The 18,769-nt window shown below is 42.8% G+C and overlaps 1 protein-coding gene across 1 annotated transcript in view; it reads left to right on the top strand.

The window, feature by feature from the left end:
* Nucleotides 1–9,757: 9,757 nt before the first annotated feature.
* The window catches only part of pip5k1ca (phosphatidylinositol-4-phosphate 5-kinase, type I, gamma a), a 48,443-nt gene continuing 39,431 nt past the window's right edge, over nucleotides 9,758–18,769 (top strand). Inside the window, exons 1-3 of the mRNA XM_039002312.1 lie at nucleotides 9,758–9,838; nucleotides 10,587–10,717; nucleotides 12,153–12,270. Coding sequence (XP_038858240.1) covers nucleotides 9,791–9,838; nucleotides 10,587–10,717; nucleotides 12,153–12,270 — 297 coding nt within the window. The 5' untranslated portion in view covers nucleotides 9,758–9,790. The remainder of the gene's footprint in view (nucleotides 9,839–10,586; nucleotides 10,718–12,152; nucleotides 12,271–18,769) is intronic.

Here is an 18,769-nt window from a genome sequence, read left to right as displayed (position 1 = left end):
ACAATCCGCTGTCTACTAGACTGTGGGGAAGTAAACCAAAGTCCTTTAAAAGAGAGAGGTCTATTTTTACAACATGGTCTAGATGTGTTCTCTGTACACCCATCCTCCTGACAGATTCACATAATTAGTCGGCCCAGTATTGACACATCGTGCTCTGCAGATGGTCGTATCCTGTCTACTGTAGGTCTTGGAACGGATGAGTCCTATTCATCAGCATACCACACCCTGTTATGTCACAACATTTGGTTAGAGAAACTGGCTATGATTAAGCATGCCAATCCATGTTAATGTGTGTTGACATCTGTGTGTGCTGGAGCATGTTGTTTATCAGACCACGGTCTTTGTCCCAGCCAAGCAGGATTTCTGGGTGAATGACAGAGTCATGCTGGGTCCATCTCCAGCATACTGTCCATCATTCCCATTGAGACAGATGGGAGACTGAGCATTGAGTCAGAGGGCAGCCAGGGTCAGAGACAGCAGAGGCTCCACTCAGGCAGGCAGTGTTAAGCCCTAAGGAGTTAATGTTGAAGCAGTGCATTGTGGACCTGGAGAGACTGACTTGCCCTTACTGCTGCATTTTATAAGGGTCAAGCCCTTACTTGTACATCAATGCATAATTTTTGATAAAGTTCAAATTGCCAATGTGTATCTTGCAGTAACCTACAATTAGGATTTGGCTGTAAGTGACTGCATTCCAGGCCATGGCAGGACACAGGAGGTCTGTGGAGGTTTTGAGTCTATAAGTCTACAGTCATTGAGACCCCAGCAGTCGGCAGAGCGGACTAGGTATTAATAAAGATGCAATGTATTAATTTGCGTTGAATTTCCATCTCAATGGCTGAGTTCAGTTTGGGTTGTGATTTTGAAAGTGTACTAAGCACTTTTGCCATCTGGTCTCAATGGATCAGTCTTTTAAAAATGTCAAAAGTTAGAGAAGCCGTATTGACCATGTAGCCTAGCCATTGTCTTTCATGGAGAGGAAAGGCCACAAAAATGTTGTTTTTGGCAATGGTAGTCAGTGTGCCAATACACCAGGTTCCTTCTTGAGTTTCACTATATTGTTATTGTCCTGCTTTCAAAGGAAACAACACCTACTTGTCCTGACAAGCCTCTACTATGTCCTGTCCTTCATGTCAGCTGGGTGAGTTAGGGGATTACAGTACTACTCATTGAGTGACTGGGACACCATGTTGCTTAGACTAGTGTTTGTCTATTCTGAAGCTCCATTATGGAACAAAGAGACCACATAACCCAATATGTTTCTAAAAAATAGTATTTTATAGGGCTGAACATGATTACTTATTCAGGTCACTTTAGCAGTATCACCCCTGGGCAGTTATCTCCATTGCTGCACCATCGAACATTCTACAATCCAATATGGATGTCAGTGTCTATTTTTTTTAATGAATCCTTCAACACAGGAAGTGAATTGAAATTACATTCATATTAGTTGTTTCTTTCGATCCCTGAACTGACTGAATTAAAAAGGAATTGACCTCGACCCTTTTGTATGTTTTGGTGTCCCAAACATACAATGGCCCAAACATACAGTATAATGCTAGTGTCTTTAGAAGGCCAGACTCCATTGAGATGACTGTGCTGGCAGACTCCATTGAGCAGCAGCTCAGCCCACCCATAGGCCTCAATGACTGGTGCTTTTTATTAACTCAGAGCTGCTATTGATCAAAATGGAGCCTCAGTTGGCTTCATGAAAAGCTATAAATCTTCCCCAGGCACAGGGTGTATCCACTGTCAGCTATATACTGACTGCATATTACATGTCACTAAGTGGTTATGTTGACTAGACTATAATTTCAATGCAAGAATGAATTGTGTTTTTAAGTTGTGGTATGGTTTGACAATTTAAGATGTGTTTTGGAGTGCTAGTCCAGCCATTCTCTATCTGTGGGTTACTGGTATGCCATCTGTTGGCGTGTGGGTAATACAGGGTAATACTGCCAGTTACTGTAATTGCAAGGAATGTGTTAAGCCTAAACGGTTTAGCATTAGTAAAGTTGATGGTTTTTTAATTATGAGTGTGGTCACTAGTCTCAGTTGGGGAGGAATGGGTGAAATCCGACAATTTAGTGACGTCTTGGTCACACTGGAGCAGACAGTCAATTACCTCACTACCGCAACTTTCCATCCCGACTTGGACCAAAAACAGAGGAGGGAAGGAGAGAGCAACTTGTGATCTAGAGAGAGACCGGGGTGTTGTCCACCATCAGGGTTTTGTGGTGGCCCGTCTACTTCTGTGGATTCAATACTCAACAACATACAGGCCTTGCTCTTTTTCAAACCTCATTTTGTTGCCCTGCTTTTGTTTTGGCCTAACTTTAATTGCAGCGGAAAGGCACTTATTAATGAGAAAAATATAGGCCTACTTAAACTGAAGGTACAAGCAGCAAATATAATTGTTGTGTGTGACTAGGGCTGTGACGGTCTTGGAATTTGAGGTTACGGTAATTGGCCAGGCCAATGTACACAGTGACCAACATAACCGTTCAGGGGGAGGTTCTGTTTGTAACTTGTTTACATGGATATGCTTCTTAATTAAAATGTATTTTAAACAAGCAATTACACTTCATTATTATCATGGCATGTCATTATTATTGTTCAGGTTATTACTAAATATGAATCAACAAATGAATAAATGCCGGGTTGGAGAGGATCTTAAGCATTTTCTTATTGACACAACATTAACGGACTCAAAATCAAGATATATGCCTACCTTGTCTGTTGGCTTTTCTGCATATTATTTTTTTAATACAGATCCTATTTCGACGCACAAAACCATTTCAATGAAGTCCGAGGGGTTTTCTCTCACTTTTCCCAAAACATTTGGGACTGCTGCTGCAGTCATTCGATGGCAGTGGTATTGACATACTGAGATAAGTAATGTAGCTTTAACCTCTGAAAATAGGACTTTTACCAGATTAAATCATAACAGGAGCGTTTTGATTCTTATTAAAGAGTCCAGACAGGCTACTTTATGAAACTTTCTGAATCGACATATACACTTACCATGAGTGTATAAAACATTCGGATCGAAACAATACCCATTGATGACTTTGCTAATGCTACCGTATACACTGAGTATACAAAACATTAAGAACACCTGCTCTTTCCATGACATAGACTGACCAGGTGAATCCAGGTTAAAGCTATGATCCTTTATTGATTTCACTTGTTAAATTCTCTACAATCAGTGTAGATAAAGGGGAGGAGACAGGTTAAATAAGGATGTTTAAGCCTTGAGACATGGATTGTGTATGTGTGCCATTCAGAGTGTGAATGCTGATTTTCATCTTTTGTCTTGCCCGAACACACACCCCCATAAAAGCACCAGCGTATGTCAGACACAAGCAAATATTTCTCCTTAAAACATAATTTAAAAAAAATCTAGGCTTACCTTTAACGTTTTCCAAAATTAGGCTATAAGATAAATTATGAAGGGGACAGCTATGCTATAGTATGAAGATGAAACTGACAATCATTAAAATAGAAACAAATACACACATGTCCATAGCCTAGCCTGTTCATCAACGGCGCTGATTATCGAGGGTGTTAAAGATTTTTCAAATACTGTGAGGAGCTATTATAATGCGTGAGGTGAAGAACAAATGACTGAGAAGGCTAGCACGGCTCTGTCACCATCAACAGGACAGAGAAACAAGACACACACTCATTAACACATGGATGGCGAAAATGATGGTATGAAATACACCAAAAAGTTTTCTCACAAGTGTAGCAGGTTGTGAACTCTGTAAACAACGATTCCACTCCGAGAATGAGAAGGGTAAATTGCTGTAATTAATACATGCATTAACAGAAATGTATGTAACCAAATGACAGGGATTAACAGTAAATGGCCTGTTTTACAAACAGTAGGCTACCAAATGGGCAATCATAAAAGTGCATTGTGGGCTGACACGGTATAACCTAGGCTACTATTCTATTTGCAGGAATAGGAGGGCGGTCATTTTTTCTGTCTCGCCTAGGGCAGCTTATCGGACAGGACCGGGCCGGATCAGCGTTTATTAGTCTATAAATTAAGAAAAGATTCAGTATCAAATTATGCCAGGTTGGAGAGGATTGGTGCATTGTCCATTTGACACAACATTAGTGCATTATAGGCCTCAGAGTCGGAACGACCTTGTCGACTGCTGATGATTAATTCATGAATAGTCATACACTTCCAACCTTTTTTAAAAGAAGACCGATGTATTTATTTACTAACAAGCAATGAAAACGTGCATTTAAAAATATATATTTTTACTGAAGTGCCATAGCCTATAGCGCTCTACACCCTAGTGTAGCTAATCTACACTGACAAAAATATAAACGCAACATGTACATTTAGTGTGTGGAATGAAGGCAGAGTGTGTCTGATTCCAGGTACATGTGCATACTCATAAAATCCAGTTGACCTCAATTGGGGAGCCATGGAAACCAGGGAATGGGGAGTGGACAAGGGGAGCGTGTGCAGTTGGATCTAGGAGGATTTGGCTTTGTTTATGGTAGGGCTGACCCCATTTAGTCGACTGGTTGATTTGTTTCGTCGATAGGCTGTTGGTCGACAGATGTTTTTAGTCGAGCAGTGACAAATGTGTATATATATATTTTTTTTCATTGCACACAAGACACCTGTCTGATTTGTTCCTCTCTCTGTGGACTAATCCATTAAGGAGGCCGCGGGGGTGCCACGGTCCAAGAGAAATAAGTGTGTCAGCTGCACAAGGCACGTTTCTCCAGAATGCGCCCTCTCCCACCATTTTGTGCATATTCATTGTTTCATAACTTGTGTGCATTGTTTGCTGTGTCTGTCAATTCTCCATTACATATCAATAGTAGTAGCCTACATTTTAACATTAATTCCCATAATTTCTAATCTGCAATGTATTTTTGTTTAGTTATGGTATTTCGGTTAAGACATTCAAATTATTATTATTATTACAGTCATTTACCGTTCTCATTGTCGGGGTGGACACGTTGTTTGGAGAACTCACAACCTATGCTAGACTTGTGAGAAACACATTTTTGTTTATTTCATTCCATTTACGAGTTTTGTCAATTTATCGTCTTTTGTTTGAAACGCTCCTGTCAATGTTGACTAAGGATGAGCACTTGTTCACCCGTATATAAGTAGGACTAGTCTACATGGCCTGCACGCAAATGTAGGCCTATAATGTAGGGACGTTTTGATTTAGTATTTCTGATTGTCTTAACTACCACTAATGAGCTGTGGAGCATTACCCCCCCCAAAATGTCTTCACCTCAAACAGCAAGTAAACAATGTCTGTTTTTAGAATCAATTGAGAATGACAATAGTTCCTAAAAAGAATTTGAAAAATATTTTCAGCTCGCTCTTTTTCAAAGACCACTCGGCATGAAAACGAAAAATGTAATGGTCTGATCCAGTGGAAATGTCATAAAATACCTGATTTACTTCTTATCCCTTGCACAAATAGCCTACAGCTGTGTCTGTCCCGAGCTCACTGGTGCAGGAAACTCTGAGGCCCAGAATATTTGATGCAATGTTGCAAGTTTGTTAGCACAAGTTTGCAGCCAACCCAGTTGATAGTTGATACGATGTTACAAGTTCGTTTGACAGGCCACGCATAGCCAATGTGATTTTATAGGATATTTATTTTTATCAGGATATTTTGTACCAGCAGGCTGCAATGTTTTTATTTGTTGGCTTAATGTAGGCTATTTTTTACATAGTTGACAATTGCAATAAAAGTTATTTTTAGATTTGTATAATTTTCATTTATACTGAACAAAAATATAAAGCAACATGGTCCCATGTTTCATGAAATAAAAGATCCCACAAAAAGCATATTTCTCTCCAATTTTGTGCGCACATTTGTTTACATCCCTATTAGTGAGGATTAATCCATCCACCTGACGTGTGGCATATCAAGAAGCTGATTAAACAGCATGATCATTACACAGGTGCACCTTGTGCTGGGGACAATAAAAGGCCACTCTAAAATGTGAGTTTTGTCACACAACACAATGCCACAGATCTCAAGTTTTGATGGAGTGTGCAATTGGCATGCTGACTGTAGTAATGTCCATCAGAGCTGTTGCCAGAAAATGTAATGTTAATTTCTCTACCATAAGCCGCCTCCAATGTTGTTTTAAAGAATTTGGCAGAACATCCAACCGGCCTCACAACTGCAGACCATGTGTAACCACGCCAGCCCAGGACCTCCACATCAGGCTTCTTCACTATCGGGATTGTCTGAGACCAGCCAACTGGACAGCTAATGAAACTGAGGAGTATTTTTGTGGGGAAGCCCTTTTGTGGAGAAAAACCCATTCCTATTGGGTGGGCCTGTGGGCATGAGAAAGTCAACAGCTGGCACTACAGTACAACAGACCATAATACAGCCATCTCCTGAGTGGCGCAGCGGTCTAAGATACCGTATCTCAGTGCAAGATACCAGTCCCTGGTTCGTATCCAGGCTGTATCACATCCGGCTGTGATTGGGAGTCCCATAGGGTGGCGCACAATTGGCCCAGCATCGTCCGGGTTTGGCTGGGCTAGGCCATCATTGTAAATAAGAATTTGTTCTTAACTGACTTGCCTAGTTAAATAAAGGTTAAATAAAAAAATCTCCCATTGAAGTCAGAGAGAAGAGGCTAGATGTTCTATAATTATGTGACAAACACATCTAATGTGAATGAGAGGGTCTACTATTTACCACATATAAATTCTACAAACTGCAAACCCAGAGCAAGAATAGGTAAATAAACATTTATCAGTTTAAGCGTGTGATGGGAGAGGTACACCGGAAAGGTGAGGCTGAACTATCACACACAGTAGGCTTGTTCATTCTCCCCTGGTCTGTTAAGTTTAGACACGGGCTCATTTAGCTGATGGCCAGGAGGCACTGAGCGAGTGACCTTGAGGGAGGTGACTGATGCACGTGGAAATTAGCGAGAGGACAGGACACCTCCAGAATGCCTTTGTCCCATGACTCCTTCCGTCCCTCCCTGTCATCCACTACTAATGGACTTGCTGCTAATGGCTTTATGTGACAAAAAAGCTAACAGATTACCTGGTCTGCTTAGTACTTCCCAGGACTGGTTGGTATTTATTGTGATGAGTAGGCTATATTTGTTTATCCCCCTGCACAGCTTTGGTGGCTGTAATACATGGTGATGGTCTTCACTGGTTCTGCCATGTAATCGACATGGTTCATTGACTAGACCTCATTCCCTCCCTAGGTCAGGAGCACATGGGAGTGACCGATCCCATTGGAAACCTCACCAGCGCCATATCTGCCTTGTAGGTTTCAAGGTCTTCTTCACACAACGACACAATCAATACTCTCAAAGAACTGGAAAATGGACCGAAGAAGCCCACTGTTCACAGGGCAAAATGACAGGGGGGCTTTTATAAAGGAAACAGGAACAGAGGAAAGCCTTAGGGTCTGCCCAGTAACAAGGAGGATAGGCACCTCTCTCCTCTCACCATCTGCATTGTCAACATTCTCAGTGTCAACGTGGTTGGATGTAATGTCTTTTTTTTTTCTTTATGCAATGTTCCAGAAGGATTGCATTGGCACGTTTTGGCTTGTTCATCCCTCAGCAAAGCTGTGTGTGACAGAGGGAGCGAGTGAGTTACAGAGAGCTGGAGGGGAGGAGAGGGAGGAGGGCTGGCTCAGTCACATGGGCAACCAGAGGAAGCAGGCAGGCAGACTTTAGCACTGCAGCTTAAAGGAGAAAAACATATTCAGAGAACATGCAGATTCTCCTCTTTGCAGCCCTCTGTCATCACATCGCCTACTCCCGTTGCCTTTCACACCTGGTGTAGCCTATAACGCATTCTTATTCTAAAAGAAAGTATTTCTATAGGCCATTCAAATTGCACTCTTACTGTCTGCGTGTTACTCATGTTAAATAGACAAGCCTAATAATAACAATGTCGGTGTGAACCACTGTCAGTTTTAAATGCCTCAGTCAGTCAGTGTATTGACTCTTGATGTAATCAGCCCACTGGCGTCTGGTGTTAATACTCCTAAGAATGAACTGAATCAATCAAACCAGTAGTGTGTTGTGTTATGTTGTGTTGTGCTGTGCTATCTGAGCTCCCCTCTCAGTCCTTCATTATGCTAAGTGGCGAAATTGGCTACAATTGTGGATCTATTTCAGGCCAGCTGGGGAGAACAGAACAGCAGAGCTCACTGATTACTTCTTTTGTTGTTTACGTCTTCACATCGCATGGCTTTATGGACTGGTAGAAATGCTAGAGTGGGACTGGGGATGGGTGGATGGTACGGATTACCAGGAAGAATGGGCATGGTATAGTGATATGGTAACCATCCCCTCCACTACCTGCCCCCCACTGTTTTTTTACACTTAACATATGGGACTTCTGTTTGTTCCTTCTAACACTAATCATGTGAAGTAATGGAGCCTCTCGTAGGACTCACGTTCTCTCTCTCTCTCTCTCTCTCTCTCACAGACTATTCTGCTAGAAAAGCACACATCACAGAGGTAATGTACTTGCTTACTTTACTTTTATTTAGCCCATATGACCGTGAAATACATTTGACTCTTCCTCCCTGACATGCCCTCTATGTTAACCCCCCTCTCCTCACTGTGATCCTACACACACCATTTCCCTATAGTTTGTATGTGTTCTGACTGCTTCACACACACACCATTTCCCTATACTCTGTATGTGTTCTGACTGCTTCACACACACACCATTTCCCTATACTCTGTATGTGTTCTGACTGCTTCACACACACACCATTTCCCTATACTCTGTATGTGTTCTGACTGCTTCACACACACACCATTTCCCTATACTCTGTATGTGTTCTGACTGCTACACACACCGTGTCCGTCTACTTTGATCCCCCTGCACGTCAATCAGCATCAGTATGCTCAGGGGTAGTGAGGGAATCTCCATAGGGACTGCTATGGTTATAAGCCCCTTCCATGTTCCACTCTGCCCTGTGATGAGAAGCACCCACTCTCAATTTGGCTGCGTAATCTGGGAGGATAGAGGTTAGAAAGAGGAATTTGAAGGGACACTCAGTCCACTCAGAAGGCTTAGTGACACATTTACCAAGCGTTCACACCTGTGTCAAGTTTGCACTTGTGATTTTCAAAGGGGAATACAGGACAAAAGAAAAGCTGAAAAATGTGGAACTGTCTTTGTACCTCTATTGATATTCAGAAAAAACTCTAGATCACCTTGACTCCACACACAGTCAATACATTTTAAGTTCAGGCTGTAACACTCTACAATGTGGAAAAAGTCAAGGGGTCTGAATACTTTTTGAAGGCACTGTAGACTCACTTTCACATACTCTGCTGCTACGCTGTTTGTCTATCCTGATTGCCTAGTCACTTTTACCCCAATCTATATGTACATATTACCTCAACTGCCTCGTACCCCTGCACATTGACTCGGCCCCGGTGCTCCTTGTACAGTATATAGCCTCGTTATTGTTATTTTATTGTGTTACTATTTCTAAGTAAGTAAGCATTTCATGGTAAAGTCTACACCTGGCGCATGTGACATACATTTAATTTGGTTTACCTTTCGTTCCTCATTTGATGTGTTTATTATTGAAAAGAACAGGTGGAAACTTCACACTGGTGCTGCAAACGCTTGATAAACACTAACCTCAGGTGTTCGTGTTGTTAGTGTTGTCAGCCCATAGAAGTGAGTATCGATTTAAATATGTGTCTTAACCACTCTGCTCCATCCTCTGACCAACAGCTACCTGGTGTCTCGGGTCTACCAGGCCAGGGGAAGAGGATGGGCCACAGGGGAGTGGACGCGTCCGGAGAGACCACCTACAAGAAGGTAGGCAGTCGACACCATCTCCCCGGATTTTAGCCAGTCAATCAATTAATTAATCAAGCATATAGTGATCACATATAGTGCCTGCGCCTTTTACAAATGCCTTACAGCAAAGCAGCCAAACCCCCAATAGAACAAGCCAAGACATTGGCAAGGAAAAACTCCCTTGGTAGGCACTTGGCAATGGTCCTTTATGCACAGTTAGGCTACAGCTGTGTACAGGCAAAGCAGAGAAGGGACATAGCTCTGTAAGCCTGCACACTGTACTCTCCACTTATACTATACGTTTTATGGTCACATACACTTGATAGGTGCAGTGAAGTGTGTTGTTTTACAGGGTCAGTCATAGTAGTACGGCACCCCTGGAGCAAATCAGGGTTAAGTGCCTTGCTCAAGGGCACATTGACAGATTTTGGGGGTATTTCTTATATATGTGAGAAGGCATAAAGAAAAGACACTGCAGAGCAATCCGAGTGTGTCTCACAGATAACCAACCTGACAGAGATCTACTCCGACCCGATTCAGCCACCCTGTCTGTTTTTAGCACCTTACAGAATAGGTATTCTGGTTTGCATGTCTGAGTGAGTCAATGTTTTGCCTCTAGTGTAGAATTCAGTCCCGTCTGAGAGCTGAGCTAATGGAGCTTGTAAATCGTAAGATTTCTCAATGAATATAAATGAGTGGTAGTCCACCAAGCTCAGAAATGTCTAAGTATTTCCCTAACCCCCACCATCTCTCTCCTCTCCCCCAGACCACGTCCTCTGCCCTGAAAGGTGCCATCCAGCTGGGCATCGGCTACACGGTGGGCAACCTGAGCTCCAAGCCTGAGAGAGACGTCCTCATGCAGGACTTCTATGTGGTGGAGAGCATCTTCTTCCCCAGGTAACCACACCATCAGGGCAGCACACAGCTTTGTGACATTAGAATGAGGTCTTTCAAATATATCAGAGATTTCTGACCGATCACAAAACTGATCCTAGAGATGTTCTTTTGATGGTAAGTCATTTGTTATTTACACTAGAATGATTCCTTCATAGTGGCGCTGCGGTCTAAGGCATTGCATCTCAGTGCAAGAGGTGTCACCACAGTCCCTGGTTTGATTCCAGGCTGTATCACATCCGGCCGTGATTGGGAGTCCCAAAGGGCGGCGCACAATTGGCCCAGCGTTGTCCGGGTTTGGCCGGGATATGCCGTAGTTGTAAATAAGAATTTGTTCTTAACTGACTCACCTAGTTAAATAAAGGTTCAATTTAAAATATTTGTTTTACCTTTTATTTAACTAAGCAAGTCAATTAAGAACAAATTCTTATTTACAATGACAGCCTACCAAAAGGCCTCCTATGGGGGCTGGGATTAAAAATATAGGACAAAATACACATCCCAACAAGAGACACCACAACACTAGATGAAGAGAAACTTAAGACGACAACATAGCATGGCAGAAACACATGACAACACAGCATAATAGCAACACCACATGACAATGACATGGTAGCAGCACAAAAGATGGTACAAACATTATTGGGCAGCACAAAGGCAAGAAGGTAGAGACAACAATACATCACACGAAGCAGCCACAACTGTCAGTAAAAGTGTCCATGATTCTTTGAATAGCTACAGTAAACTGAAAAGAGGAGGGACCCAGGGATGTGTGTGCTTTGGGGACCTTTAACAGAATGTGACTGGCAGAAAGGGTGTTGTATGTGGAGGATGAGGGCTGCAGTAGATATCTCTGATAGGGGGGAGTGAGGCCTAAGAGGGTTTTATAAATAAGCATCAACCAGTGGGTCTTGCGACAGGTATACAGAGATGACCAGTTTACCAGGAGTATAGAGTGCAGTGATGTGTCCTATGTGGCGCAATGGTAGCAAATCTGATGGCCGAATGGTAAAGAACATCTAGCCGATCTATAAATTACGTCTCCGTAGTCTAGCATGGGTAGGATGGTCATCTGAATCAGGGTTAGTTTGGCAGCTGGGGTGAAAGAGGAGCAATTACGATAGAGTACACCAAGTCTGCAGCTTTGATATGTGCTGAGAGAAGGACAGTGTACCTTCTAGCCATACTCCCAAGTACTTGTGTGAGGTGACTACCTCAAGCTCTAAACCCTCAGAGGTAGTAATAACACCTGTGGGGAGAGGGGCATTCTTCTTACCAAACCACATGACCTTTGTTTTGGAGGTGTTCAGAACAAGGTTAAGGGTAGAGAAAGCTTGTTGGACACTAAGAAAGCTTTGTTGTAGAGCATTTAACACAAAATCCGGGGAGGATAATTGTCCCGTATCTAAAAGCCTTTCTCCCTCTCTCCTGGTCCCAGTGAAGGCAGCAACCTGACTCCAGCCCACCACTTCCCAGACTTCCGCTTCAAGACGTACGCTCCTGTGGCCTTCCGCTACTTCAGGGAGCTCTTTGGGATCAGGCCTGATGACTACCTGGTAAGAACATGTAACTCTACCCTTTTTCAACCATGGCAACAGACATGAACACATGGCATGGTGTCACCATACATTAGATATCCAGAATGAACAGAGGAGCATTCATTCTCTATTTTTTACTTAACACTTATTTTTCTTAACTTCTTAAAGCATTGTTGGTTAAGGGCTTGTAAGTAAGCATTTCACTGTAAGGTGTAAGGTGCACTGTTGTATTCAGTGCATTACAAATACAATTTGATTTAATAGGTCAATGTTGAGGAATGGTTTTAGGGTAGCTAGTGCACCAATTCCTGATCCCACTTTTTTTTTTTTTTTTTTTTTTTTTTTTTTTTATAAACCTTTATTTAACTAGGCAAGTCAGTTAAGAACAAATTCTTATTTACACTAAAGGCCTACCATAAGGCAAAAGACCTCCTGCGGGGTCGGGGGCTGGGATTATAAAAAAAATAATAAAAAAAAAATAAAAAAAAATAGGACATAACACACATCAGGACAAGAGAGACAAAAACTACATAAAGAGAGACCTAAGACGACAACATAGCATGGCAGCAACACAGCATGGCAGCAGCACAACATGGTAGCAGCACAAAAAATGGTACAAACATTATTGTGCACAGACAACAGCACAAAGGGCAAGAAGGTAGGGACAACAATACATCACGCGAAGCAGCCACAACTGTCAGTAAAAGTGTCCATGATTGAGTCTTTGAATAGCTGCAGCGAACTGAAAAGAGGAGCGACCCAGGGATGTGTGCGCTTTGGGGACCTTTAACAGAATGTGACTGGCAGAACGAGTGTTGTATGTGGAGGATGAGGGCTGCAGTAGGTATCTCAGATAGGGGGGAGTGAGGCCTAAGAAGGTTTTATAAATAAGCATCAACCAGTGGGTCTTGCGACGGGTATTCAGAGATGACCAGTTTACAGAGGAGTGTAGAGTGCAGTGATGTGTCCTATAAGGAGCATTGGTGGCAAATCTGATGGCCGAATGGTAAAGAACATCTAGCCGCTCGAGAGCACCCTTACCTACCGATCTATAAATTACGTCTCCGTAATCTAGCATGGGTAGGATGGTCATCTGAATCAGCTTTGATATGTGCTTAGAGAAGGACAGTGTACCTTCTAGCCATACTCCCAAGTACTTGTATGAGGTGACTACCTCAAGCTCTAAACCCTCAGAGGTAGTAATCACACCTGTGGGGAGAGGGGCATTCTTCTTACCAAACCACATGACCTTTGTTTTGGAGGTGTTCAGAACAAGGTTAAGGGCAGAGAAAGCTTGTTGGACACTAAGAACGCTTTGTTGTAGAGCGTTTAACACAACACAAAATACGGGGAGGGGCCAGCTGAGTATAAGACTGTATTGTCTGCATGGAAATGGATGAGAGAGCTTCCTACTGCTTAAGCTATGTTGTTGATGTAAATTGAGAAGAGCGTGGCACCTAGGATCGAGCCTTGGAGTACTCCCTTGGTGACAGAAGCAGGTCTCTGTACAAAAGCTGTTCAGAGGCTCCCTGTATTGAGAGACTGAGGTATCCAGTCCACCTCCTGGTCTTAGCCAACACTCCCACAGCCTGTTGCCCACTCCCTCCCTCTCGGTCCAGCCTGCTGCCAGCAGCACAGCAGGCAATGTAGCACCATGACTGGGAGCGTGATTTCCCCCACCAGACAGGCAGGCACGAGTCTTGGCTGGAGAGAGATTGGGAAGAATATCAGGAGAGACGGGGGAGGGACAGGCAGGGTTGGAGAGTTTGGGAGGGCGGAAGAAATGGGCTAAGAAATACTGTGTGGATGAATAGGGATATAAGGCAGGAAGAAGCAGAGATGGGGAGGGAGAAATGGTGAGTAGAGAGGATGACGGTTGGGGAGGGCCAGAGAAGGGTTGGGGGTGCTATAAGAGGTCTGGGTAGAGAGATGGTTAGGCCCAGAGGAGGTCTGGGGAAGTGGTTAGGGCGAGGAGGGCTGCCGTTGGCCTGTCACACATCATCAGTGTGGAGGCAGAGTGAGTCACTGCTCCTCCCTGAGCGGTCAGCAGTCTGGGCATGTGTTTATGTCTGTGTACATGACAAATAGGATACATACATGTCCTGTTTTGCTATGACTAGGGCTGTGACGGTCATGGAATTTTGGATGACGGTTAATTGTCAACCATATGACCGCAGTCACGTTATAATAAATACAATAAAAACATGCATTTCCTCCTGTCCTGTGCTGCTCCCGACTGCATAGGTGTCACGATCGTCTATAGGAGAGAGAGAGGACCAAGGCGCAGCGCTTGAAAAATACATCTTCTCTTTATTATAAGAAGGAAAAAATGAAACAAAACAACAAACAGACGACCGTGAAGCTATAAATACAAATAGTGCTGACACAAACACTACACATAGACACAGACAATTACCCACAAAAACCTAGTGCCTATGGCTGCCTTAAATATGGCTCCCAATCAGAGACAATTAATGACATCTGTCTCTGATTGAGAACCCTTCAGGCAACCATAGACACAGCTAGACATCTATACTAAACATAAACCCAACTACTCTAATAAACCCCCTAACCTTACAACCACCCTAGACACTACAAAAACACATACATTCACCATGTCACACCCTGACCTAACTAAAATAATAAATGAAAACAAAGATAACTAAGGCCAGGGTGTGACAATAGGACTCAAATCAGGGACGTGATGATCCATGTTTACTGTCAAGCCAGGCTGACAGCTAATTGAGGGTATAGCGTGCTGCTGTTAACTAGACGCTCTGTGGTCAAGTCACAGTGTTCCCTGTTTTTGGTAAGCCATTGGTTGCATGTATTTCCTCATACTCGTTTGCAACAACACTTTGCTGAAACAAGGAGCAACAAAGTTTCATCACGCTGTAAAGAGTCCATGTTACCGTGGAAACGGACTCAACCGCACGCAGGTCTTGTATTTTTTTATGTCCTGCAGTCCCGTCTTCAGTCAGTTTAAAGCACTATAATTGTTCTACAACACAATTCTAAAACTGGCTGTTAGGTGTGGACCAGGCTTACTTTTACTTTACTCCTTTTGGGTAAAGTTTGTCTACTTAAATGAAGTTAATCAACAATAAACGTTTATACAATTACCCTGCCAACCCTAGCTATGACATAATAATGCGTGCGTGCGATAGACACAGTGTCACACCTCATGGCCCTTGTCACATTGTATCTGTGCTGGCTGACTGGCATTGTGTTTGGCTGTGTATCAACATGTACAGACACAATGCAAGAATTTGGTCTTAGTTATTCCTTTGTTCCTTTTCGGACAACAATGTACAGAGCTACAGTAGAGTATATGGGCAACTTCTGTTTGTATTGATTTTCTGAATAGCAAATAGCAGTGTACAGTCGTGGCCAAAAGTTTTGAGAATGACACAAATATACATTTTCATAAAGTCTGCTGCCTCAGTTTGTATGATGGCAATTTGCATATACTCCAGAATGTTATGAAGAGTGATCAGATGAATTGCACCCTCTTTGCCATGCAAATTAACTGAATCCCCCCCAAAAAATTCCACTGCATTTCAGCCCTGCCACAAAAGGACCAGCTGACATGTCAGGGATTCTCTGAAAAGGACAAGGCGGGAGATCACTCTGTCATGCTGATTGAGTTCGAATAACAGACTGGAAGCTTCAAAAGGAGGGTGGTGCTTGGAATCATTGTTCTTCCTCTGTCAACCATGGTTACCTGCAAGGAAACACGTGCCGTCATCATTGCTTTGCACAAAAAGGGCTTCACAGGCAAGGATATTGCTGCCAGTAAGATTGCACCTAAATCAACCATTTATCGGATCATCAAGAACTTCAAGGAGAGCGGTTCAATTGTTGTGAAGAAGGCTTCAGGGCGCCCAAGAAAGTCCAGCAAGCGCCAGGACTGTCTCCTAAAGTTGATTCAGCTGCGGGATCGGGGCACCACCAGTACAGAGCTTGCTCAGGAATGGCAGCAGGCAGGTGTGAGTGCATCTGCACACACAGTGAGGTGAATACTTTTGGAGGATGGCCTGGTGTCAAGAAGGGCAGCAAAGAAGCCACTTCTCTCCAGGAAAAACATCAGGGACAGACTGATATTCTGCAAAAGGTACAGGGATTGGACTGCTGAGGACAGGGGTAAAGTCATTTTCTCTGATGAATCCCCTTTCCGATTGTTTGGGGCATCCGGAAAAAAAGCTTGTCCGGAGAAGACAAGGTGAGCGCTACCATCAGTCCTGTGTCATGCCAACAGTAAAGCATCCTGAGAACATTCATGTGTGGGGTTGCTTCTCAGCCAAGGGAGTGGGCTCACTCACAATTTTGCCTAAGAAGACAGCCATGAATAAAGAATGGTACCAACACATCCTCCGAGAGCAACTTCTCCCAACCATCCACCAACAGTTTGGTGACGAACAATGCCTTTTCCAGCATGATGGAGCACCTTGCCATAAGGCAAAAGTGATAACTAAGTGGCTCGGGGAACAAAACATCGATATTTTGGGTCCATGGCCAAGAAACTCCCCAGACCTTAATCCCATTGAGAACGTGTGGTCAATCCTCAAGAGGCAGGTAGACAAACGAAACCCCACAAATTCTGACAAACTCCAAGCATTGATTATGCAAGAATGGGCTGCCATCAGTCAGGATGTGGCCCAGAAGTTAATTGACAGCATGCCAGGGCGGATTGCAGAGTTCTTGAAAAAGAAGGGTCAACGCTGCAAATATTGACTCTTTGCATCAACTTCATGTAATTGTCAATAAAAGCTTTTGACACTAATGAAATGCTTGTAATTATACTTCAGTATTCCATAGTAACATCTGACAAAAATATCTAAAGACACTGAAGCAGCAAATTATGTGAAAATTAATATTTGTGTCATTCTCAAAACTTTTGGCCACGACTGTACTGTACAGAAAATACACCAGTGTGCCTATTCCACAAACACAAACAACCATAATCCCCAAAATAACCCAGTCCACAGCTCCTTCCCTCTTCTCCAGAGCTCTATGGGAGTAATTCATTTATTTTATTTATATTTTATTAGGATCCCCATTAGCCATCGCCAATGGCGACAACTAGTCTTACTGAGGTCCAACATTATAGACAAAGACCTTACAATTTACATGCATTTAAAACATGAACATGTAGTGTGTGTGTGTGTGCGCGCATCTATCAGTTACACATACATGTCAGTACATAAACACAACAAATAGGTCACATGGGGTAGAGGTGTTGCTTTATTTGTTTTTTTAAACCAGGTTTGCTGTTCACTTGCACTATGTAAGATTGAAGGGAGTTCCATGCACTCATGGCTCTGTATAATACTGTACGTTTCTTTAAATGTGTTCTGGACCTGGGGACTGTGAAAAGACCTCTGGTGGCGTGTCTGGTGGAGTAAGTGTGTGTCAGCGCTATACGTTGACCATGCAAACAATTTGGAATATCTAACGCATTATGTTTCTTATAAAAACAAGAAGTGATAGTCAGCCTTTTCTCAAGAGACTGGCATGCATAGTATTGATATTAGCCCTCTGATTACAATGAAGAGCAAAACGTGCCGCTCTGTTCTGGGCCGGCTGCAGCTTAACTAGGTCTTTCTTTGCAGCACTTGGCCCATATGACTGGACAATAATCAAGATGAGATCAAACTAGAGCCTGCAGGACTTGCTTTGTGTAGTGTAAAAAAAAACAGAGCATGTCTTTATCACGGACAGACCTCTCCCCATCTTTATAACGATTGAATCTATATGTTTTGACCATGACAGTTTACAATCTAAGGTAACACCAAGTAATTTAGCCTCAACTTGCTCAACAGCCACACCATTCATTACCAGATTCAGCTGAGGTTTAGAACTTAGGGAATGATTTGTACCAAATTCAATGCTCTTAGTTTAAGAGATGTTCAGGACCAGTTTATTCCTGGCCACCTATTCTAAAACTGACTGCAACTCTTTGTTTAAGGTTGCAGTGACTTCACTATTTGCTGACGCGTATAGGGTTGAATCATCAGCATACATGAACACACAGGCTTTGTTTAATGCCAGTGGCAGGTCATTGGTAAAAATATAAAAGAATAGAGGGCCAAGAGAAGCTTCCATTAAAGTGTTAAACTGTCTATTAAACTGTTGTGTATGCTATTGCACCCACGGTTGACCAGGCTCTATATGAACTAAAGTCTGCCTTCATTGTATTACAAAGCAACTTTATTGACCTGAAATTAGTACTGAATGCAGGTGAAACTAAATATATGTTCTCTAGAGCGCATAAAAATAACTTTAATGATTTAAGCATGTGTACTTTGTCCATATTGATAGTGTCCCTGCTTACACATATCTGGGCATCTGGATAGATGAAAAGCTGTCTCTTAAAAAGCATATTGATGAGTTAGTTAAGAAGCGAACCTTTACTTAATACCCATCCCGGATCCGGGAGCATCCTCATCAAAAAAGCTGACTAGCATAGCCTAACCTAACGGGACAGGGATATCATATAATATAATTTTCATGAAAT

This window comes from Salvelinus namaycush, chromosome 10 (assembly GCF_016432855.1).
Source record: "Salvelinus namaycush isolate Seneca chromosome 10, SaNama_1.0, whole genome shotgun sequence".
NCBI lineage: Eukaryota > Metazoa > Chordata > Actinopteri > Salmoniformes > Salmonidae > Salvelinus > Salvelinus namaycush.
Note: the sequence above shows the minus strand (reverse complement) of the source record. Positions and strands in the feature narration are given on the sequence as shown.